Below are 18,433 nucleotides of genomic sequence, written 5' to 3' on the forward strand. Positions count from 1 at the left end.
ATATATATATATATATATATATACATATATACACACACACACACACTATTACATACCTTGGGTCATTATTGACCAAAATTAGGAAACAGACATTCTTTTTAAATTGTATTATTTTTTCTTGTCATATTGTTTATAATGATTTGATTGAGGAAAACTAAGAAAGTTGATATCTAACTTTAGGAGAGTAGTGAATGACATCCCGGGTTGATAAAGACCTGAAATGTGCATTTAAGGGTTAAGAACATACTGTGCTCAACAATGTAAGAATTCACAAGCACTATTTAAAGGGGTCATGAATTGGGAAATCAACTTTTCCTTGAGCTTTTGATATATAAGAGGTCATCGTACTATAAGATTATCTTGTAAGTTCCTGAAAACTTCCTTGTTAGTCCAATAAAAGCTTTTATTGACACCAGGTCTAGCGAGATTGATCCTGGAATGTGCCTATCATTAGAGATAGGCGAAACTCCGCCTCCACCGAAGAAATCAACGCCTACTTCATCATTGCAAAATTAGCCCCGCCCACTGGTGTGTTAGTGAGATGATGAGGAGAGAAGAGCGATACAGGACTAAAATAACATTAACTTTCAAAGGATCCTAATGCTTGGAATATGATTATTTATTTTCAACAATGTGAATGTCTCAGTTGAGCTTTATTTGTATTCGGTACATTTCACTGTGGACTCTTTGGTTAATCAATCACATTTCGGCGCAGGCTTTGCAAACAGACGTTTAAGATATGGACTCGACAGTAATGCAACAACATGTAAGTAACTGTTAATTCTAATGCCTGATCTGATATGTAATGATTCATGTACAGTCAGATGTTCTTTGTGTGTCAGTAAATCAAACCAGTGACTAAACGCTCAACTTCACATTGTTTCTCTTAGTAGGATGAAAATAATCTGTTATTTAAACGGTGATTAAATTATAGAAAGAAAGTGATCAAAGAACGCTCCCTTTTCAGTCGCTATAGCTGTCAATCAAACAGTGTGAGTTTATCAGTGACTGAGTTCTGGACTCTCACCAAAACTCCCGTTTTATTCAACGAATCTCTTAGTTACATCGAGTTTGCACTGTCAGTTATGATGGAAGCATTCGTTAGTGTGCAGAAATTGAGTTGGAATGACGAGATCAACAACATGTCTGTGATCGGCTACACTGTTCATCACTGCAACCTTTCATGCCACGATCTAAATATAATGCCACAGATCTAAATGTAATGCTATAATCAACACTTTTCACGATTAGTTAACCTTGAGAGCTGTAATAGTAAAAACTTGCTAAACGTTTTTGAAAGAGTAGTACTTAGCTACTTTAAATGGAAAGATGTCAGCCAATCACAGCAGTGGGCGTTTACACTGAAGTCTCACAGCAGACACGCCCCCTTAAAACAGAGTTCAAATAAGAGGGCTAAAATCAGCGTAGGAAAAATGCCCTGTATTTTTAAATTATGACAATTTTTGATGTAAAAATCATACTAACATTATAAGTGAACCCCAGGAAACATCATAAAACAAAAACAAACACTGTTCATGACCCCTTTAAAATAATGAATACAATAATGTAGCTGACAATAGACCCTAGTCAGGGCAGACGCCATATTGAATTTTTCAAAGGAAAGACTACAGTCTTTACAATAATACATACTGTATAAAGGTACTAGATCATGGAATTTTCAAAACTCTTTTATGGAATTTAGTCTACTGAAAGTTTCTTTGGAGATGTATTGTCAGCTAAACCATTGGCATGTTGTACAAATCCATTACTCACAGCCTCGTTTTCATTCCTGTCAAAAATGATTCTATTAAAGATGCTATCAAAAATCTATTTAAAAAAGCCTGGCTTTTTCTTGAAAAAGTTCTAGTGAGTGTACATCATTTTTATCATATTTGCCAAAAGTACTATTCGGTAATTTAGAAGGAATAACTTTAAATGCAATACCTTTATCAAACAACCTTTAAATTAAACACATACAGTAAAGTTTTTTAAAGTTTTTTTAACAAAAAAGAAATTTGATGAGCAATAGACTTACTCTTCAGTGAAGAATTGCAAAACGATTTTGGATGCCAATATGGTGCAGGGGTTCCAGGACTGGAGTTATAAAAAGGGGGTGTGGCAAGGCTAAGGGATAGTGTGTAGTCAGAAGATTGTTAAGGTCAAGTCAAGGTCAAGTTTATTTATATAGCACCTTAACACAACATGAATGCTGACCAAAGTGCTGCACAACAGACAAAACGAAACAACATCATACAATAAAATTTAAATACTAATAAAATATATCAAAAGAAAAAAAAAAAAAACTGAATTAATATAAAACACCACCAAACAGATAAAATGTAATTTAAACTAAAGGTGTTCTCAGATTAAGCATACACCTGAGGGGGAAAAAATGTTTTGAGAGATGATTTAAATGTGGATAGCGTAGGGGATGATCTAATGGAAAAAATATTTTGGAACGATTAATAACAACTGGGTGGAGGATCTGAGCATTCTCTCGGGAGAGTAGGAATGAAGAAGATCTGAAATATAAGTAGGGGCAAAACCCTGAAGTGCTTTGAATACAAATAGTAAAACCTTCAAATCAACTCTGAGTTGAACAGGTAACCAATGAAGTGATTCTAACATGGGCGTTATTTTCCCTCTTTTTTGTCCCTGTTAAAAATGTGCCACGGCATTCTGTACCTGTTGTAGGCGCGAGAGCGAGGACTGATTGATTCCAGTGTATAGAGTGTTACAATAGTCCAGACTGGTTGAGATGAATGCATGGATAACAGTCTTCAAATCACTAAAACTCAGATCATTTTTAACCTTGCGAAGTCGCCTAAGCTGCAGAAAACTGGCTCTAACTACAGAATTGATTTGTTTGTCAAATTTTAATTTAGGATCAAGGGTAACTCCCAGATTTTTAACTTTATCATGAATGTTTTTCTTGAAGGGGGCCCAGGGTAGGTCTTAAATTATTTAAAAGGTGCGAAGGGCCAAACAACATAACTCCAGTCTTTTCTGATTTAGTTTCAGGAATTTATTCTCCATCCAAGCCTTGATGTCCTCTAAACAAGCTAGCAAAGAGGAAACAGAATCAGTACCTGATTTTAGAGTATCATCGGCATAAATATGATATGAAACTTTATGGGACTCAAAAATAAAATAAAGAGGGAGTAAATACAGAGAAAATAAGATTGGACCCAGAATAGAGCCCTGGGGCACCCCACAAGTGACGGGAACCGAGCTTGATGAAAATTTCCACTGAAAAACTCCTATGTTATGCAAAAGAAACCTCTTCAGGGTGATACAAGACCCCACTGCCAAATAATCCTGCTTATTATGCAGCTACTTGCCACATAAGAAAATAACTGAACACAAAATATTAATTTGGCATTTTATTACCTCAAGATGACTTGCAGTACCTGCTTGAGTGGCCTGTTATCAGTTGTAGCATTTGTTGTTGTGTAATAACAGACCGCTAGATGATGCAATTGAAGAATCAGTATTGAGTATTGCAAAGAGCTGTATAAAAAATATATGAATTTGTTCTGTTTTGTCTTTGTGTTCACCTTCCGTTTGCTCATCTTCAGTTGACCCAGCTTTCCCATTGTTTCATCTCATTCACCTGTTGCTCGTTAATTAGCTCAATGAGTTCCTCGTTTGGTCTTGTTTATATACTCCCTGTTTGGCTCAGCTCTTTGTCCTGTCTCATCTATGTTGGATGGTTGTTTTCCGAGTTTCTATGCCTGTTCCTTGAGTGTTTGGATTAAAAGATTTCCTGGAATTATCCTTCGTTTTGTGCTTCATTTATACAGCCATTCTGTGACACCCTGATTTGTAGTTGTGTCCACAACAATAGTGAACATTATCGGGCACACTCATTCAATCCCACAATGCACTGCAATAACATGTGTACAGCTGATGCCACTAGAGAAATCCCATGAACTTTCAGGGTTGCACTGAAAGAATTCCCATCCTGATGATGGTGTCCGTAGCCTTTTCAGCACACTTAATGTCCACATTTGCTCACTTGATTTCATTCACTCCGTCAAGTGGACAATATTAATGGATAATAGTGAATGTGGGTATAGCGCAGGGCTGAGAAACTCCTGCCCTTGAGATCCACTTTTCTGCAAAGTTTAGATCTAACCCTGATCAAACACACCTGAACAAGCTAATTAAGGTCTTCAGGATTACTAAGATGTGTTGGAAATCGCCCCCTATACCCTCATTCACTATTCCCTATATTAATTCACTAATAATATAGTCCACTTGAAGGAGTGAATGAAAACGAGTGAGCCAGAAGGGCTGCTGCTTTTGCTTAGTTTAGTTTGTGCTTGCTGTTTAAAGGGATAGTTCACCCAAAAATTAAAATGTTGTCATCATTTACTCCCCCTCAAGATGTTCCAAACCTGTATACATTTCTTTGTTCTGCTGTACACAAAGAAAGATATTTGGAAGAATGTTTGTAACTAAGCAGATCTCGCCCCCCTCATTGACTACCAGAGTAGGAAAAAAAATACTATGGTAGTCAATGGGATTGAATGAGTGCGCTCGATAATGTCCACTATGGTTTCGAACACCACTACAAATGGCTGTCCCCTTAAATAGTGCCCTATTTAAGGGTATAGGGGGCGATAGTCTCAAAAACATTTCAAATGTCAAAAACCACCTTGATGCCAGTTGGTAAATTAAAAAATGGCTCTATCATCACTGGATTAAAGACACACTTGGTTTGATATGTTGTCTTATCTAATGTATTCTCATTCATACATTTAAGTGTTATTTAAGTGTCCAAATACTGTTCAGTGTACTCGCATACTTTTCTAAACATTTAGCCCTGTACATTTTCCAGTATTGTAACCATTCTGGATGTTGATTTACTTTATCTTAATACCACACCTGAAGTTACTGGCCCTGCGTACATATAGATATGTCATTTCTGCACTGAAAAATAGCAAGCACTGTCTGGCTTGGTTTGACATGCAACGCCTTGAATGACAGTTTTGACATTTTTCGATTGAAAGAAAAAGAAAAGCTCCGTGCTTGTCGCATTCATACACAACCATAAATTGACACACAATGAGGAAAATAGTTGCAGGCTGATAATGACTTTTTCAGAAGCCGAGGACTCATTGTTTTGCTGTTTTGTCTGTTGAGAAGGTGAACGGCTCGGTTCATTGTGTCAGTGTCTGAGCATGCCAAGTAAGTGACAAACACTGTCTAATTCAGTTTGGCCTGCTGGCTAGCCTGTTGCTCGGTACTATACAAGGTCTGAAGCAAAACAATGCCCTCAATTATCCGACAATACAAGATGTCTAATGCAAGAAAAAAAAAAATCCATGTTTCAAAAAGCACATCATCTGACATGATGGTACAGGCGGCCATTGAAGAGACCAGAGCAAAATATGGGGACATGACAGAATCTCTAGAGGTTAAACAGAAGTCAAGCAGTATTTTGTTCGCACCAATCGAGACATACAATAGGCCAGTTAAAGGCGCGTTCACACCAAGGACGATGACGATATCTATAACGATCTAGTTCTAAAAATCGTTCTATATATAAAAGAATAGCAGAGTCCACACCATAACGATACAGAGGAACGATATCATTGGGATCACTTTCAGAACATTTTTTTTCTAGCTGTTGACCGAAAAAAACACTGACAGCCAATCAGGATCCATTCTAGTTTAAGGGCTTGTGCATTTAAAATGGCAGACGACATTGCGGAGAAGTTAATCACAGAGGTCCGGAAAATCCACCACTGTTTGACAAGTCAAACCCCCTTTTTAAGGATACTGTAAAGAAGAAGAGTGTACGCATATCGTGCACCCGCCTATAGGCGCATATTACTAACCCGCCCTTTAAATAACAAAAAAATGCTGCGTCATTGACTTTAGAGCAGGTTTTTGTTGGTCAATGACACAGTCGTTTTCAGTTGCCTCGAAATAGCAACACGCCAACAATGCATCTGAACACACCTAGTTTTCAGACCAGCACGCTCATGGGCGAACAGATGGGCACGAGTGCATTTGCTGTTTAAAAAACGTGGGCGCAGGACGTGAAAATGATAACTGCTGAAACTAGCAAAAAACACTTGCAATTGTAATTGCGCTGGAGTATGATAGGGCCCTAGATGTTGTTTAGATTAGATCAATTACACTGTCTAAAATTCACTCGAAACATAGCATGCTGAGGACATCTGCTGGTTAAAGCCGTGCAAGTGCAACAAGAACAGCAAAAACATGTTGTACACACTTTGAAACCGCAGCACGCGAGCTTAGAATAAAAAGACCGTTATCATTCATTGGTGTGGATGCTAATATAGTTATCGTTATAGTTATCTTTATAGTTATTGTTCTTGGTGTGAACTTAACATCTTAGTTGTTGAAGAATGGCCTTATTTTCCAGATGACACTGAGAATGAAGCAATAGCCTGACAATCATCATAATGTGGCCCAAAACATCATTATCACAGACACAAACACACAACTTTATCTTGACCTGTCTATATAATTCTTTGGAGATGAAACAAGTTTTTCACATAACATCTATTGGTTCGATTTGTCATCATCCTCCTGGGTTCTTTGAAGCACAAGTACACAGATGGTTTTCTAAGTGCTGTGACACACCAAGCCGACGATCGGACTTAGTTATCAAAACTATAAAAAGTCCCATAGACTTTCATTGAGGGGGTCAAAACTTTTATACAATAACTCTAACAGAGTATTTAAGCTTCATCCACCAAGTATCTATCACTAGCAAAGCCTAGCAACTAGCTTAAACGTGCTAATAACGTGCTAATTCATGCTAGCAATGTGCTAAAACATGTTAGCAACATGTTAATTTGTGATCACAATGTGATAAAACATGCTAGCAACATCTTAAAACATGCTAATTCATGCTAGCAATGTTTAAACATGCTAGCAATATGCTAATTCATGTTAGCAATGTGTTAAAAATGCTAATTCATGCAAAAAAAGTGTTAAAACATGTTAAAAAAACATGCCGATTCATACTAGCAATGTGTTAAAAAACATCCTAGCAATGTGTTAATTCACGCTAACATGCTAATTCATGCTAAGACACTACCTGAAACATGTTAGCGACATGCTAATTCATGTTAATTCATGCTAGCAATGTATTAAAACATGCTACAAACATGTTACCAAAATGTAAAATAATGCTAGATGCAGACCAAGACATGCTACCAACATGATAAAACAAGCTTATAAAACTCTCAAACTTTCAGACAAGGCTTTGTCAAGCCAACATAAAAGTTTGTCCCAACGAACTTTACATTTTCTAGTTTATATTGCAAATGATTAGCAAGCACTGCTTTGTTTGCATATCTGCAGTCCCAGTTTCGGTTTCCATTTTTGAATGACAAATAGACTATTGATATCTGCTTATATAGACAGTTATTCCCTTACACGCAGACGCCTGTAGTCTTAACAGTGTTCAAGCGCAGCTTTTTAGCCCAGACACAGCTGCCGCGAGGCGGCAACACAGTCGGCTTGGTGTGTCAGGACCTTAAAAAACCCTCTACAATAGCATTACAGCAAGTTAAGAAACTTAGAAAGGTTCTCATGTGGCATCATGCTTTAAGATCCTTTTTGGAACCTTTATTTTTAAAAGTGCAGGGTGACCATCAGCTGGTTTTGGTTGGAAAGGAGAGCTCCATCTTGTTCTGATTGAGCTCTCAAGTTTTCTGTCTACCTATTATATTATCTATACATGTCCATTTACTAAATAAAAGTAAAATTTTTGCAAGATACAGGTCATCAAGGGTTGGATAGTTGGAATGATAGTGGGAATGATAGTTGGAATAGTTAGAAAGGAATGATCTTGGTGATTCTTAATTCTCTAAGAAATGCCAGTGTCAGGCATACATAAGAAACTGCACTTGATCATGCAGACATTTTATTTATAATTCAATAAGCGAGGGGGGAAAAGAGACAAGTGGGAATTCTGCCCAGGTGTCTGATCCTTTTTTTTACTGCGCACAGATGATGTGCTCAAAGAATAAGGCTAGTAACCAAGTATGGTAAAATCCCTGGGGCTTTTTAAGGAACTTCATTAGACATTTTCTCATGATGTTTTGGAACCTTCACAGAGAAGATTTAACCCGTTTCAAACCTCAGTCTAGCGGTTTTATCACACATTTCGGTTTATAGTAATTGAATGAAATCCAAACTTAAAGCTGTACAGTATCTATAGCATATTTGAAAGACTTTACCAAAATCAAATATATCAAAATATGCAATGCCACGTGCTGCTTCTGCATTACAACATTTGTACACTTGGTCTTTTAATTAAAAATCTTCCTGTGGGCAATAACAGCACATAGATCTAAAATATGCAATGCATTATATATTTTGTATCAGCTTTAATTCGACTGAGGCATATTTTAACAGAGCATGGCACATTTTAATATGATGCACAAATGTTCCAGGCACCACTGAGAATGTTTGTTGTACTGAAAATAAGTCCACTATATATATATAATATGGATATAGTACATGGTAGGCACAAACAAATAAAGTACTGGCAAAACAATCAAATAAAACAGTTCAGTTTACAAATGCAAATGTCTTTAGCATAAATTATGGCATTATCATGTCTTATGGAGCGCTTGGTGGATGTCAGCAGCAGTGGGGTAGAAATCCTCGGAAGAACTTCCTGAATTCAGTGTTGAAGACGGTGTAGATAATTGGATTCAGAGCACTGTTGACGTACCCCAGCCATGTCACTGTGCTCATCAGCTCTGGAGGGATGTGACAGGATTCACACAGGGCTCGGGTCGTGTGAACTACAAAGAAAGGCGTCCAGCAGAAGAGGAAGACACCTGCAGGTTTAATCACACATCACATCAGGGTTATTATCGTTAACTAAAAACTGCAACTATTAAAAAAATTTCTGTTCGTTGAAGTCAAACTGAAATAGAATCTATTAAAACCTGTTAACCGTCACCCCCCTTTTTGAGCATGCACTATCCAAACTTAAATGGTTGTAATTCATGAATGCTTTTGAAAGAAGACACTCAGTAGATTAATGCTAAAGTGAAATAATTTAAAAAAATGCAAGTTTAAAAATGTTATAGAAGTTTAAATTTACTATAAAGCAAATGCACTGTACTAAACATTATTTTATACACAATATATATTTTATAAAATATTTTAGACTAAAATTTCTATAAAATTAGTCACATGTCTAACCAAGTTGTGTTCCAAATTTGAAGTTGATATCACAAAAATTGAAGTTACTCTTACACCGTGTCCTAACCAGACGCGATAAGATTCCAGCGACGAGCAATTTGACTGTCCACACCAGATGTGACGTGACAATGAGAAGCGATAACATCAATCAAAAACCACAGCCAATCAGAAGAGAGTGTGGGCGGGCTCTCTCAGCAAGAGCACAGCAGACACAATGAAATGTAAACATAGTAAAATTCATAAATATTACACAATTTAAACATTGTTTAAAGTACATACAGAGTGACTGAACCAATCTTTGTCATAGAATACACTTGTTTGTTCGCATTGAGTTGACAGTTTGAACGTTCTTGTGGCCATTTATTTATTTTCAAGATCTGAGGTGAATTAGCCAGTGTTGTTTTCATTACAGCTAAAAAGCTGGGAACACAGAATGATATTCAAACTCACATTAGATGCTTTTAACATTAAATAAAGCACATAAACAGTACCTGATATTATCATTGCCATACTTTGTGTTGCTGTTCCAGCTGTGACATCGCGGAGAAATAGAAACTGTTTCTAAAATAGAATTGTCACGGCTGGTTAGGACAAAAACTTAACATGGAAAAGATACCTTTTATCGCATATCGCGGCGTCGCGTCGCGTCTGGTTAGGACACAGTGTTAGATTTTGTTTAGGTGCTATACCAAAAATAACCACCGCGTGACGCACACACATTCTTTTGATGCATTTTCTGTCACAAATTAATACATTTCTGTCACAATATCACTTCTATCACTAAACAATCAGCAAATATGGAACCTTGACTCTCAGACCTTTCTGATGATACGCATTTTGTCAAGAGTAGTATTATAAAATAGTGCAGTACATTATGTAATTTGAAACATGACACTGCCCACTAGTGGGAGGAGCCCGCTAAAAGGATTTAAAGTACTGTTTCGATTGTAACGCAATATCCAATTTCACAATGGTTTTAAGCTCTCGAACGATACCTGATTTATTTATTATTTATAAAATATGTGATATGGAAAATGCACTATAAAAAAGAGCACCAAGCGTCCCGCTAGCAATGGGTTAAACTGAACTAAATAAATTAGAAATGCTGCCTTAACAAGTTTAAGTCGAAGTAAAAAAATAAAAATGGAAATAAAAATAAATTAAACCTTAAAAAAAAACTAATAAAATGACAAAAGCACATAACAAAATTACTAAAAATTTGTGCTGTCAAATCGATTAATCGCATCTAACACAAAAGTTTGTAAATATATGTGTGTGTGTGTTAGATGTGATTCATCACGATTAATCGATTTGACAGCACGATTAAAAATTAAACTAAAAATACAAAAATAAAAGCTAATTCATAATATTAATAAAATAAAACTGCATCACATATTTGTCATCAGTCGAATTAAGGCACAAGACATTTGGTGCATTTTCTGATAAACCGTTATGTACAGTTACATAAAAGTATAAAAAATGTTTAATGTGGTAACACTTTATTTTACAATATGCTTGTTACACGTTACTTGTAGTTACTACACATGATAAAAAAAATATATTTTTCTAAGTTGTAAATAAAATAAAGATTATTGAAGTACATTTTACATGAAAATACTGTCATTTTACATGGAAATACAAGTAAGTTGACGGGTTACCTTAAAATTTGGAGTTCATTGAAATTAAAAATTTGAGTTAATACAATGAAGGCAACTGGTTCAATCAACAGAAACTCAAAATATTATGTTATCTGAACCACATTAATAATTTAAGTTGATTTGACAAATGAAAAAATGTTGTGATAATAAATCATGAAAATATTTTTTACAGTGTAGCCATTTCTTTGTAATTATTTGTGAAAATTGAGTAAAAAATGGTTTTAAAGTAAACCCTACACCAATTATTTTTCAGTGTAGTAATTACTATAAGTTGCATAACTACAACTAACCTTAAACTATACCATAACCCTACAGTAAGTACATGTAGTACATTATTATTACTCAGTACTCAAATGTAGAATTACACTGTAAAACGGACACCCTAAATAAAGTGTTGCTTTGCTAATTTTTCATTATAAGAATTCCAGTTCCTCAGCAAAAAATTACACTTACATTAAATCAAGTTTATGGGCTAAGAGATTGCAATGGAATAAATATTAAAATACACACTTTACATAAAATGAATGTGATAAGTTTTAATTACATTTAAGTTTCTGTCACGACCCTCTGTCCAGAAGCCCTGTAATGACCACAAAATAACAACTGTTTACATAGACTTTACATAAAACTCCCTAAAAATTGTACAGACAATTTATTATAAGTGCTTTTAATAAGCACATTTCTGCTTTAAAACCCACTGAAATGCTTAGTCCATTACTGTAAATGGTGTTTTTGTTTGTTTTTACAAGCTTGAAGGAGCTCAAAATGATTTTCTGTGTTAGACGATGATCTGTTAACAGGCAGAAGGTTGCGCTCTGAGTCCTGCTTCTGTACTCATAAAGCAAGAAAAATGAGCAGCCGAGGCTCAAAATACTCAAGAATGACTTTAAGAGCTCTGGAAAGCTTAGGATAACCCAGAAACCTGCAAAATCACGCTCATTAATTCTGCATTACGCAATTCTGACATAAGAATCTCTTGTGAAAGCGACCAAACTATGTCAAATCAAATGTTATGAGGAACGTGAGAGGCAAAGCCACACTTATAAATCAACCTCATGTATATTATAGATATTAATGTGCTGCTCCAGTGGCCTCTGCTCTGCTGAATTATTCAAGTATAGTAATGGTATTTCTATAAATACCCAGTAATGGAGTTAGAATAATTTTCAGATCATCTGCATAACTTTAATAAGATGTTTCTGTGATGCGAGAAATGTTTACATCTTTGGAAAAGTTCTCCCTTTCCCCTGTTAGCTTTAGGAAATATGTTCACACAGGTGAGGAGGTGAAAAAGTACACATTCCTCTACTGTACACAGTAAAAACTGAAAATGTCTTGTTACTTTAAGGAGTCATTTGTGACCTGTTGGTGTAACCAGAGATCAGGTCATATTCAGTCCTAAATAACATTTTTGACTTGAAACTGTTAATTAAGATGTTACCACATCCTAATACAATACAATGACCACATACAATGACCTAACAAAACATGACAAATTTCAGGATGTCCTGAAAATAGTGGGGTAAGTTGCGCCACTTTTTACTTAAAGGGACAGTTCACCCAAAAATTAAAATTCCATCATTATTTACTCACGTTTGTCACTCCAAACTTGTTTGATTTTCTTCTGTGGAACACAAAAGAAGATAGTTTGAAAAATGTCTGGGTTTTTTAAAGTAAACTGGGTCCAATCTTGGCTAGCATTCATCAAAATACGTTCTGCAGAACAGAAAAAGAAAGTCATATGGGTTTGGAGCAACATAAATCATGACAGAATTTTCATTTTTGTGTAAACGATCAATTTAAGTTGCCTTCTAAGCAAGTAAAAATGAGATAATGTTACTAATGTACAATTATATTTCAAGGATGTCTGCTATATAATAGAATAAAATATATTATTTTTCAACAATTTTTAACAATAACTCATAAATCTTTAAATAGACAGCCTTACTGTGAGCTACGAGGTTGTTAATCGGTGGTATTTGCTTCTGTTAAAGCCACCAGCCTACATTATTTCAACTTATTCTTAAAATAATTGTTTAAAAGTAGAATTTGCGGTGAAAAAACTACATTACCCATGATGCTGTCCAGAACATTCCACCAATCAGAGAGTTGCCAAAAACAAAATCTCTTTAGCTCCGCCCACAGATTTAAAAAGTGATTTTTACTATTACTTACAACAGGATTTCATGGGATTAAATAAAAGATTTTAGTTATAAGAGACAATAAAAGCAACTTTGTGCATCAAAACCACACGGAAAAAAAAAAGAACTTTCAAAATTTTCAAAAGTCAACAAATTTGTGACAGCTGAATGTAACATTTTTGACAAGTCAAACATGTCTCTGAGTAACATGTAATTTATTTAAGTCACGAAATAAAAATAAGTAAAATAAGTATAATGAATGCATTTTGAGCATCTCCAGCACATTTTATAATTACCCAAAAATCAAACATAGTTCACACCTCACGCACGTTATCACGTCTGAAGCTGAAGCTGGCTGTCGGCTGGAATATTAGAAGTAAAAACATTGACATAACACACTCATGGGCATCAATCACTTCACTGAATACTCGCCAGCTAAGAAATAAATAATTATTAGGGAATTGAATCGTAATGATCAGGGAAATACTTCACACTGCATGCTAAAGAAAATAAACGGCAGTACAATTGAAAAAATTTGCCGGGTTAGTGGACATCCATTCATCCATTCATGTTGTACGTTATATTTTGACGTATATTTTTTCATGCACAAACTTCTGATTCTGACATTCCTGATTTGCATATTTTCAATAATTTTCTATTCTTGACTGATCTTTTTTCCCCCCATTGTTTTGTGAATAGATGAACTGTTAAATGAGTGTCCCTGTCTCTGTCGTTCAATTTGACTCTCATATGCTGATGTAAGATTCGGGAACTTGACAGGTAGTTTTTATCAAATGTATCTTCTCAGTTGTTTAAAAGATTAAGGCAATCATCAAAGTTTGATAAAATGTTGTTTAATTTTCCAATAAACGATGATACATTTTTACATGATTTGTTAAATTTAATTACCCTTAGCAGATATTGACTCATATATGTGCGTATTTTGCAATAAACTTGAAATACTTTGTGTATATACCCTAGTGAAAAATAAATATACTAAAATGTATTTGAAATACATTTATTTCATGCTAAGTATACTAAAAATATATTTACATATTATGTACTTAATAAAAATCCCCTGCAATTGTACTTTTAGTATACTAAACTGGTATACTTAAAGTCTGCTAAATTGGAACAACTAATTTTGTCTTTATTGCGCTTTAATTGTGCAAAAGTAGTGCTGAGGTCCAACTAAACATATACTGAAGTATATTTGATTGTGCTAAAGTGAAACTATTACAAGTATTCTTTAGGCACACTTTAAATATCTTGCATTGAAAGACCGATATTATTCAAATATCATCAATATTGACATTAAAACACATTTTAGGCCTAATATTAAGAAATGTGGATTGTGTACAAGTAGTACTCCAAATAAAGTTTAATTATATATTTTTTATCAGTAAGTCTATATGTCAGTAAATATGATTTGAAGTGTATTTAGTATGACATTAATGTATTTTAAATATATTACTTTTTTACTAGGGTATATAAATATATATATATATGTGTGTGTGTGTATGTGTGTGTGTGTGTTTAAATTAGTATCTTTATATTTCTCCATCATTTTTAATTTGATTATGCTGTTCGCAATGCTTCATGGGATTGTAGTTCTTTCTCTAAGTACACAGTCTTGTCTTTTTGTCCAAATACTTTTTTGCTTCGGATCAAAATTTTTAATGTTGTGATTCACCTCGTGGCTGGTTGGCTTGGTTTATGGCTTATAACGTTTAATGAAGACTTTTAAAATCCTATATGAGAGAAAATGAATGGAAAAAAAAAACTTCTGGAACCAGCGCCGCTGAAAAAGTGGGCAGACACTAATGCAACAACAACAATAATAAAAATAAAAGATTTGTGAAACAATTCTAGTCATTGCTGTACGTCTCTGTGTTAGTGAATGGTGGCTCAGAAATTAGGTTAAGGCACCAGGTGAACCATGACATCATAATTGGATAGAGGGATTTGCCTGTAGTTAATTTTATCTGTGCAGTCCAGGGAAATTCAATTCTGTGGCAATTTCATGCAAAGTTTAGAAGTTTATAACTACATTCACATACTAATTAGGCCCTTTTTTTTTGATAAAAGCTCAGGAGCATTTATTAAATTGTATTTTGAAGTCTTCTTTCATTCTGCTCACATCACATGAATTATATATTAAGTACTTTCAACTCCAACAAGACAAATATTCACCAACTCTAGTTATTTCAACACTTACCCACAACAACAGGTAAAACCCTCATGGCCTTTCTCTCCCTTCCATTGATCTTAGCCCTCTTCTTTCTCTGAGTTGGCTGGCCGTATTGAATGTCAGTGTAGGCCACGGTTTGAATGGGGCTGTTTTTATACTCCGGTGGGAAGGGGCAGACGGGCCGTGTGAAGTCATCAAGCTCCTCAAGACCGGACTGGGCCAAGTCCCTCTCAATGACCCGGGGCAGAGATGCAGGCAGCGCCCCCAGTGGCGGGAAGGCGGCAGCCACCGCAGCATGCTGTAAACTGCGACAAGCCTGAATACTGTTCCTCAGTTTGGCTTTGCGTGCTTCTTCCCACTTGCGCAAGCCATGGAACATCCCGAAGTACAGTAGGAGCATGATGGGGCACGGGATGAAAAAGGAGCAGACGGATGAATATACCACGTAATTGTTGTCTTCCAGTTTGCATTCTCTGGGGTCTCTTTGAGGAACATTGTTTATTCCGAAGATGACAGGAGAAGCCACAGCCAGCGCCAACAGCCACGTGGCAGAGAGTAAGATCATTTGCCGATAGTCGACATGCTTTCTGTTGTAGTTAAGTGGTATGGACACTGCTATGAACCTGTTAACAGGATGCATATTCAACTTTACCATCTGGATACAGAGAAATAAAGACTTATAAGTGCCATGATCACAACAAAGCAAACGTTGTAGACAGTGGTTCTCAACTGGTTTTGCTTTAAAGGGGACTTATTATGCCTCTTTTAACAAGATGTAATATTAAGTCTCTGGTGTCCACAGAATGTGTCTGTGAAGTTTCAGCTCACAGATCATTTATTATACCATGTTGTAAATGCCCATTTTTGAGTGGAAGGAAAAACAGTGCATGTATCTTTAAATGCAAATGAGCTGCTGCTCCCCACCCCCGCTTTCCAGAAGAGGGCGGAGCCTGTACAACTCGTGCCTCGGATACTCTGCCAAAAACTAACAAAACATCTGTTTAGTTTTGATTATCATCCCAGAAGCTCGCTCACGTGACATTGCAGTTCTTCGTCATCATGAAAGGTAATTATTTGCATGTGTTTAAACAGTTTAAACTTCTGATATATGGTTTTCTGAGCGCACACATCTGAAGCACACGCACAGAAAGTTGTCTGTCAGATGGCGAATCCTGTGAGTATCAACTCTTTATTGCACTTAAACTGTCAAATACACACAAGGTTATGCCAAAAACACACAAAGTTCACAAACACAGTTGGTTATGTCTGTGAACGTAAACAGCAGGGAAAGAAATCGCATGTGTATATTAGATCTGTGTATTAAAGTGACATATCCAGTACCTGCTGTACATGTTGTTAATATGAATCAAACAACAAAAGAAAAACAGAAAATCACTGACTGTTCTTGATTAAATAACTTTAGAAGCTTTAATAAGAATACATTTCTTACTTGAATGCTGCAGTTAAATGATGTGGCGAAGAGATAAAATGGCGGACTGTGTACAGCTCACTCAGGGGAGGAGCTAAGCTAATAGGGCAGATCATCATCAGTCGTGGACAGCTCATTTGGAGAGACTGTTTATGATTTATGAAGATTATTAAAAAAAAGGAGCAGGTGGATTTTTACCATTATAGGCTGGTTGTTTACACAAACTGTGGACACACACCTGTGCATAATAGGTCCCGTTTAAGACACATACTGTTAAAAAATAATGTATTGGCTCAACGAAAAAATTAATGCAACAGTTTGCATCAATCTTTTTGAGTTAAGACAGCTTCGAATGAAATTATGCACTTCAAACAAACTACATTGAGTTAGAGGAACTTAATCATTTGTAACATTAACAAATTTTTATGTTGATTACTCAAAAAAATTGAGTTGTAGCTCTGGAACCAATTAATATCTATTTCAGTTCAAATCCACTGCTATCATAGCACATGCTAACTTATATAACATGTACATTTAAGAGATATTACTTGTCACTAGCATTAGCTCAGTCATTGCTTATAGTGTTTACTTTCATGTAGTCACACTTTCAAGGGTGTGTTCACACTTGGCAGGTTTGGTTTGATTAAAACAAACCCTGGTGCTTGCTCTGTTAGTGCGGTTCATTTGAATAAGTGTGAACGCTGCCATCTGAACCCTGGTATGCAACAAACAAGCGGACCGAAACCCCTGAAAAGATGGGTCTCCGTCCACTTCTAAACAAACTCTGGTGCAGTTTGACTGAAATATGAACGCAACACAGACCAAAGACATCTAAATGAACCAAAAACAGGACGTGATGTCACAAAGACAGAAAGTTCCAGCGTAACTGGTTCTTCTCATCACAGTCGCGATGTTGCCCATTACAGTTACAGCTTATAAAATGTGTAAAGGAGTCAAAACAGCAGCGGGAATCCATCCGTCACACACACAAACGATCTGCTGCGTGGAGACGCACGTCTGATGCCTGTGATGGGCAAACTTGCGACTATGACAAGAAAAAAAAACCATATGCATGAGGATTCTGTCATTTTTAGGGTCTCATCTTCCTGTTTTTGGTTTGTTTACATGTCTTTGGTCCGTGTTGCGTTCATATATCATTCGAACCGCACCAGAGTTCGTTTGGAAGCGGACCGAGACCCATCTTTTCAGCGGTCTCGGTCCGCTTGTTTGGTGCGCACCAGGGTTCGGATGGCAGCGTTCACACATGATCAGATGAACCGCACTAACAGAGCAATCGCACCAGGGTTCGTTTTAATCGAACCAAACATGCCAAGTGAACCAGGACCAAAAAAACCAAGAGAACCGAAATACAAGTGTGAACACAGCCTTAATGTCAAACAACACTAAAAGGTCTTTCCCTTCACTGACAAACAAATAAAATAACATAATTTCAACATTTATTCTCCTCATCCAGTCCTAGGTAAAGCAAGCTGGGAACTAGAAATCCACTTTCCAAAGTTATCAAGACAATTTCATCAAGTTACTACAACTTATTTTTTTTAAAAAAACAATTAAATTGCACACAATATTAAGTTAATGTAGCACATTATTGTCAACTGAACACCACAAAATATTTTTTGCAACTTAAAAGGTTTAATTACATAAATAAATTAGAATTGTTAACTTGCAACCATGCATTTAGTCCACTGAATTACTTTTTAGACTGAAGTTAAGTAAACAAAAGTGTCCTTTAAATCAAGCTGGTAACAATTTATTAATGTTACTAAAAGCTTTAATGGCCCAACAA

At 35.8% G+C, this 18,433-nt stretch overlaps 1 protein-coding gene and 1 long non-coding RNA gene across 3 annotated transcripts in view; both read right to left on the reverse strand.

Annotated features, from left to right (window-relative positions):
- Positions 1–19: 19 nt before the first annotated feature.
- LOC127516677 (uncharacterized) lies at positions 20–3,891 on the reverse strand. 2 transcript variants are annotated; one of them, XR_007931047.1, is made up of 3 exons: positions 3,558–3,891; positions 3,391–3,466; positions 20–3,062 (listed from the first exon to the last, which is right to left on the reverse strand). It is a non-coding gene; the product is annotated as an uncharacterized LOC127516677 (long non-coding RNA). The 2 variants fall into 2 exon arrangements; XR_007931046.1 differs by having other exon boundaries at positions 3,391–3,891.
- A 4,004-nt stretch (positions 3,892–7,895) lies between these two features.
- drd4b (dopamine receptor D4b) overlaps positions 7,896–18,433 on the reverse strand; it is a 13,433-nt gene continuing 2,895 nt past the window's right edge. The window contains exons 3-4 of the mRNA XM_051901482.1: positions 15,225–15,820; positions 7,896–8,837 (exon numbers count right to left, since the gene is read on the reverse strand). Coding sequence (XP_051757442.1) covers positions 8,635–8,837; positions 15,225–15,820 — 799 coding nt within the window. The 3' untranslated portion in view covers positions 7,896–8,634. The remainder of the gene's footprint in view (positions 8,838–15,224; positions 15,821–18,433) is intronic.

The sequence above is a fragment of the Ctenopharyngodon idella genome, chromosome 7 (genome assembly GCF_019924925.1).
Source record: "Ctenopharyngodon idella isolate HZGC_01 chromosome 7, HZGC01, whole genome shotgun sequence".
Lineage (NCBI taxonomy): Eukaryota > Metazoa > Chordata > Actinopteri > Cypriniformes > Xenocyprididae > Ctenopharyngodon > Ctenopharyngodon idella.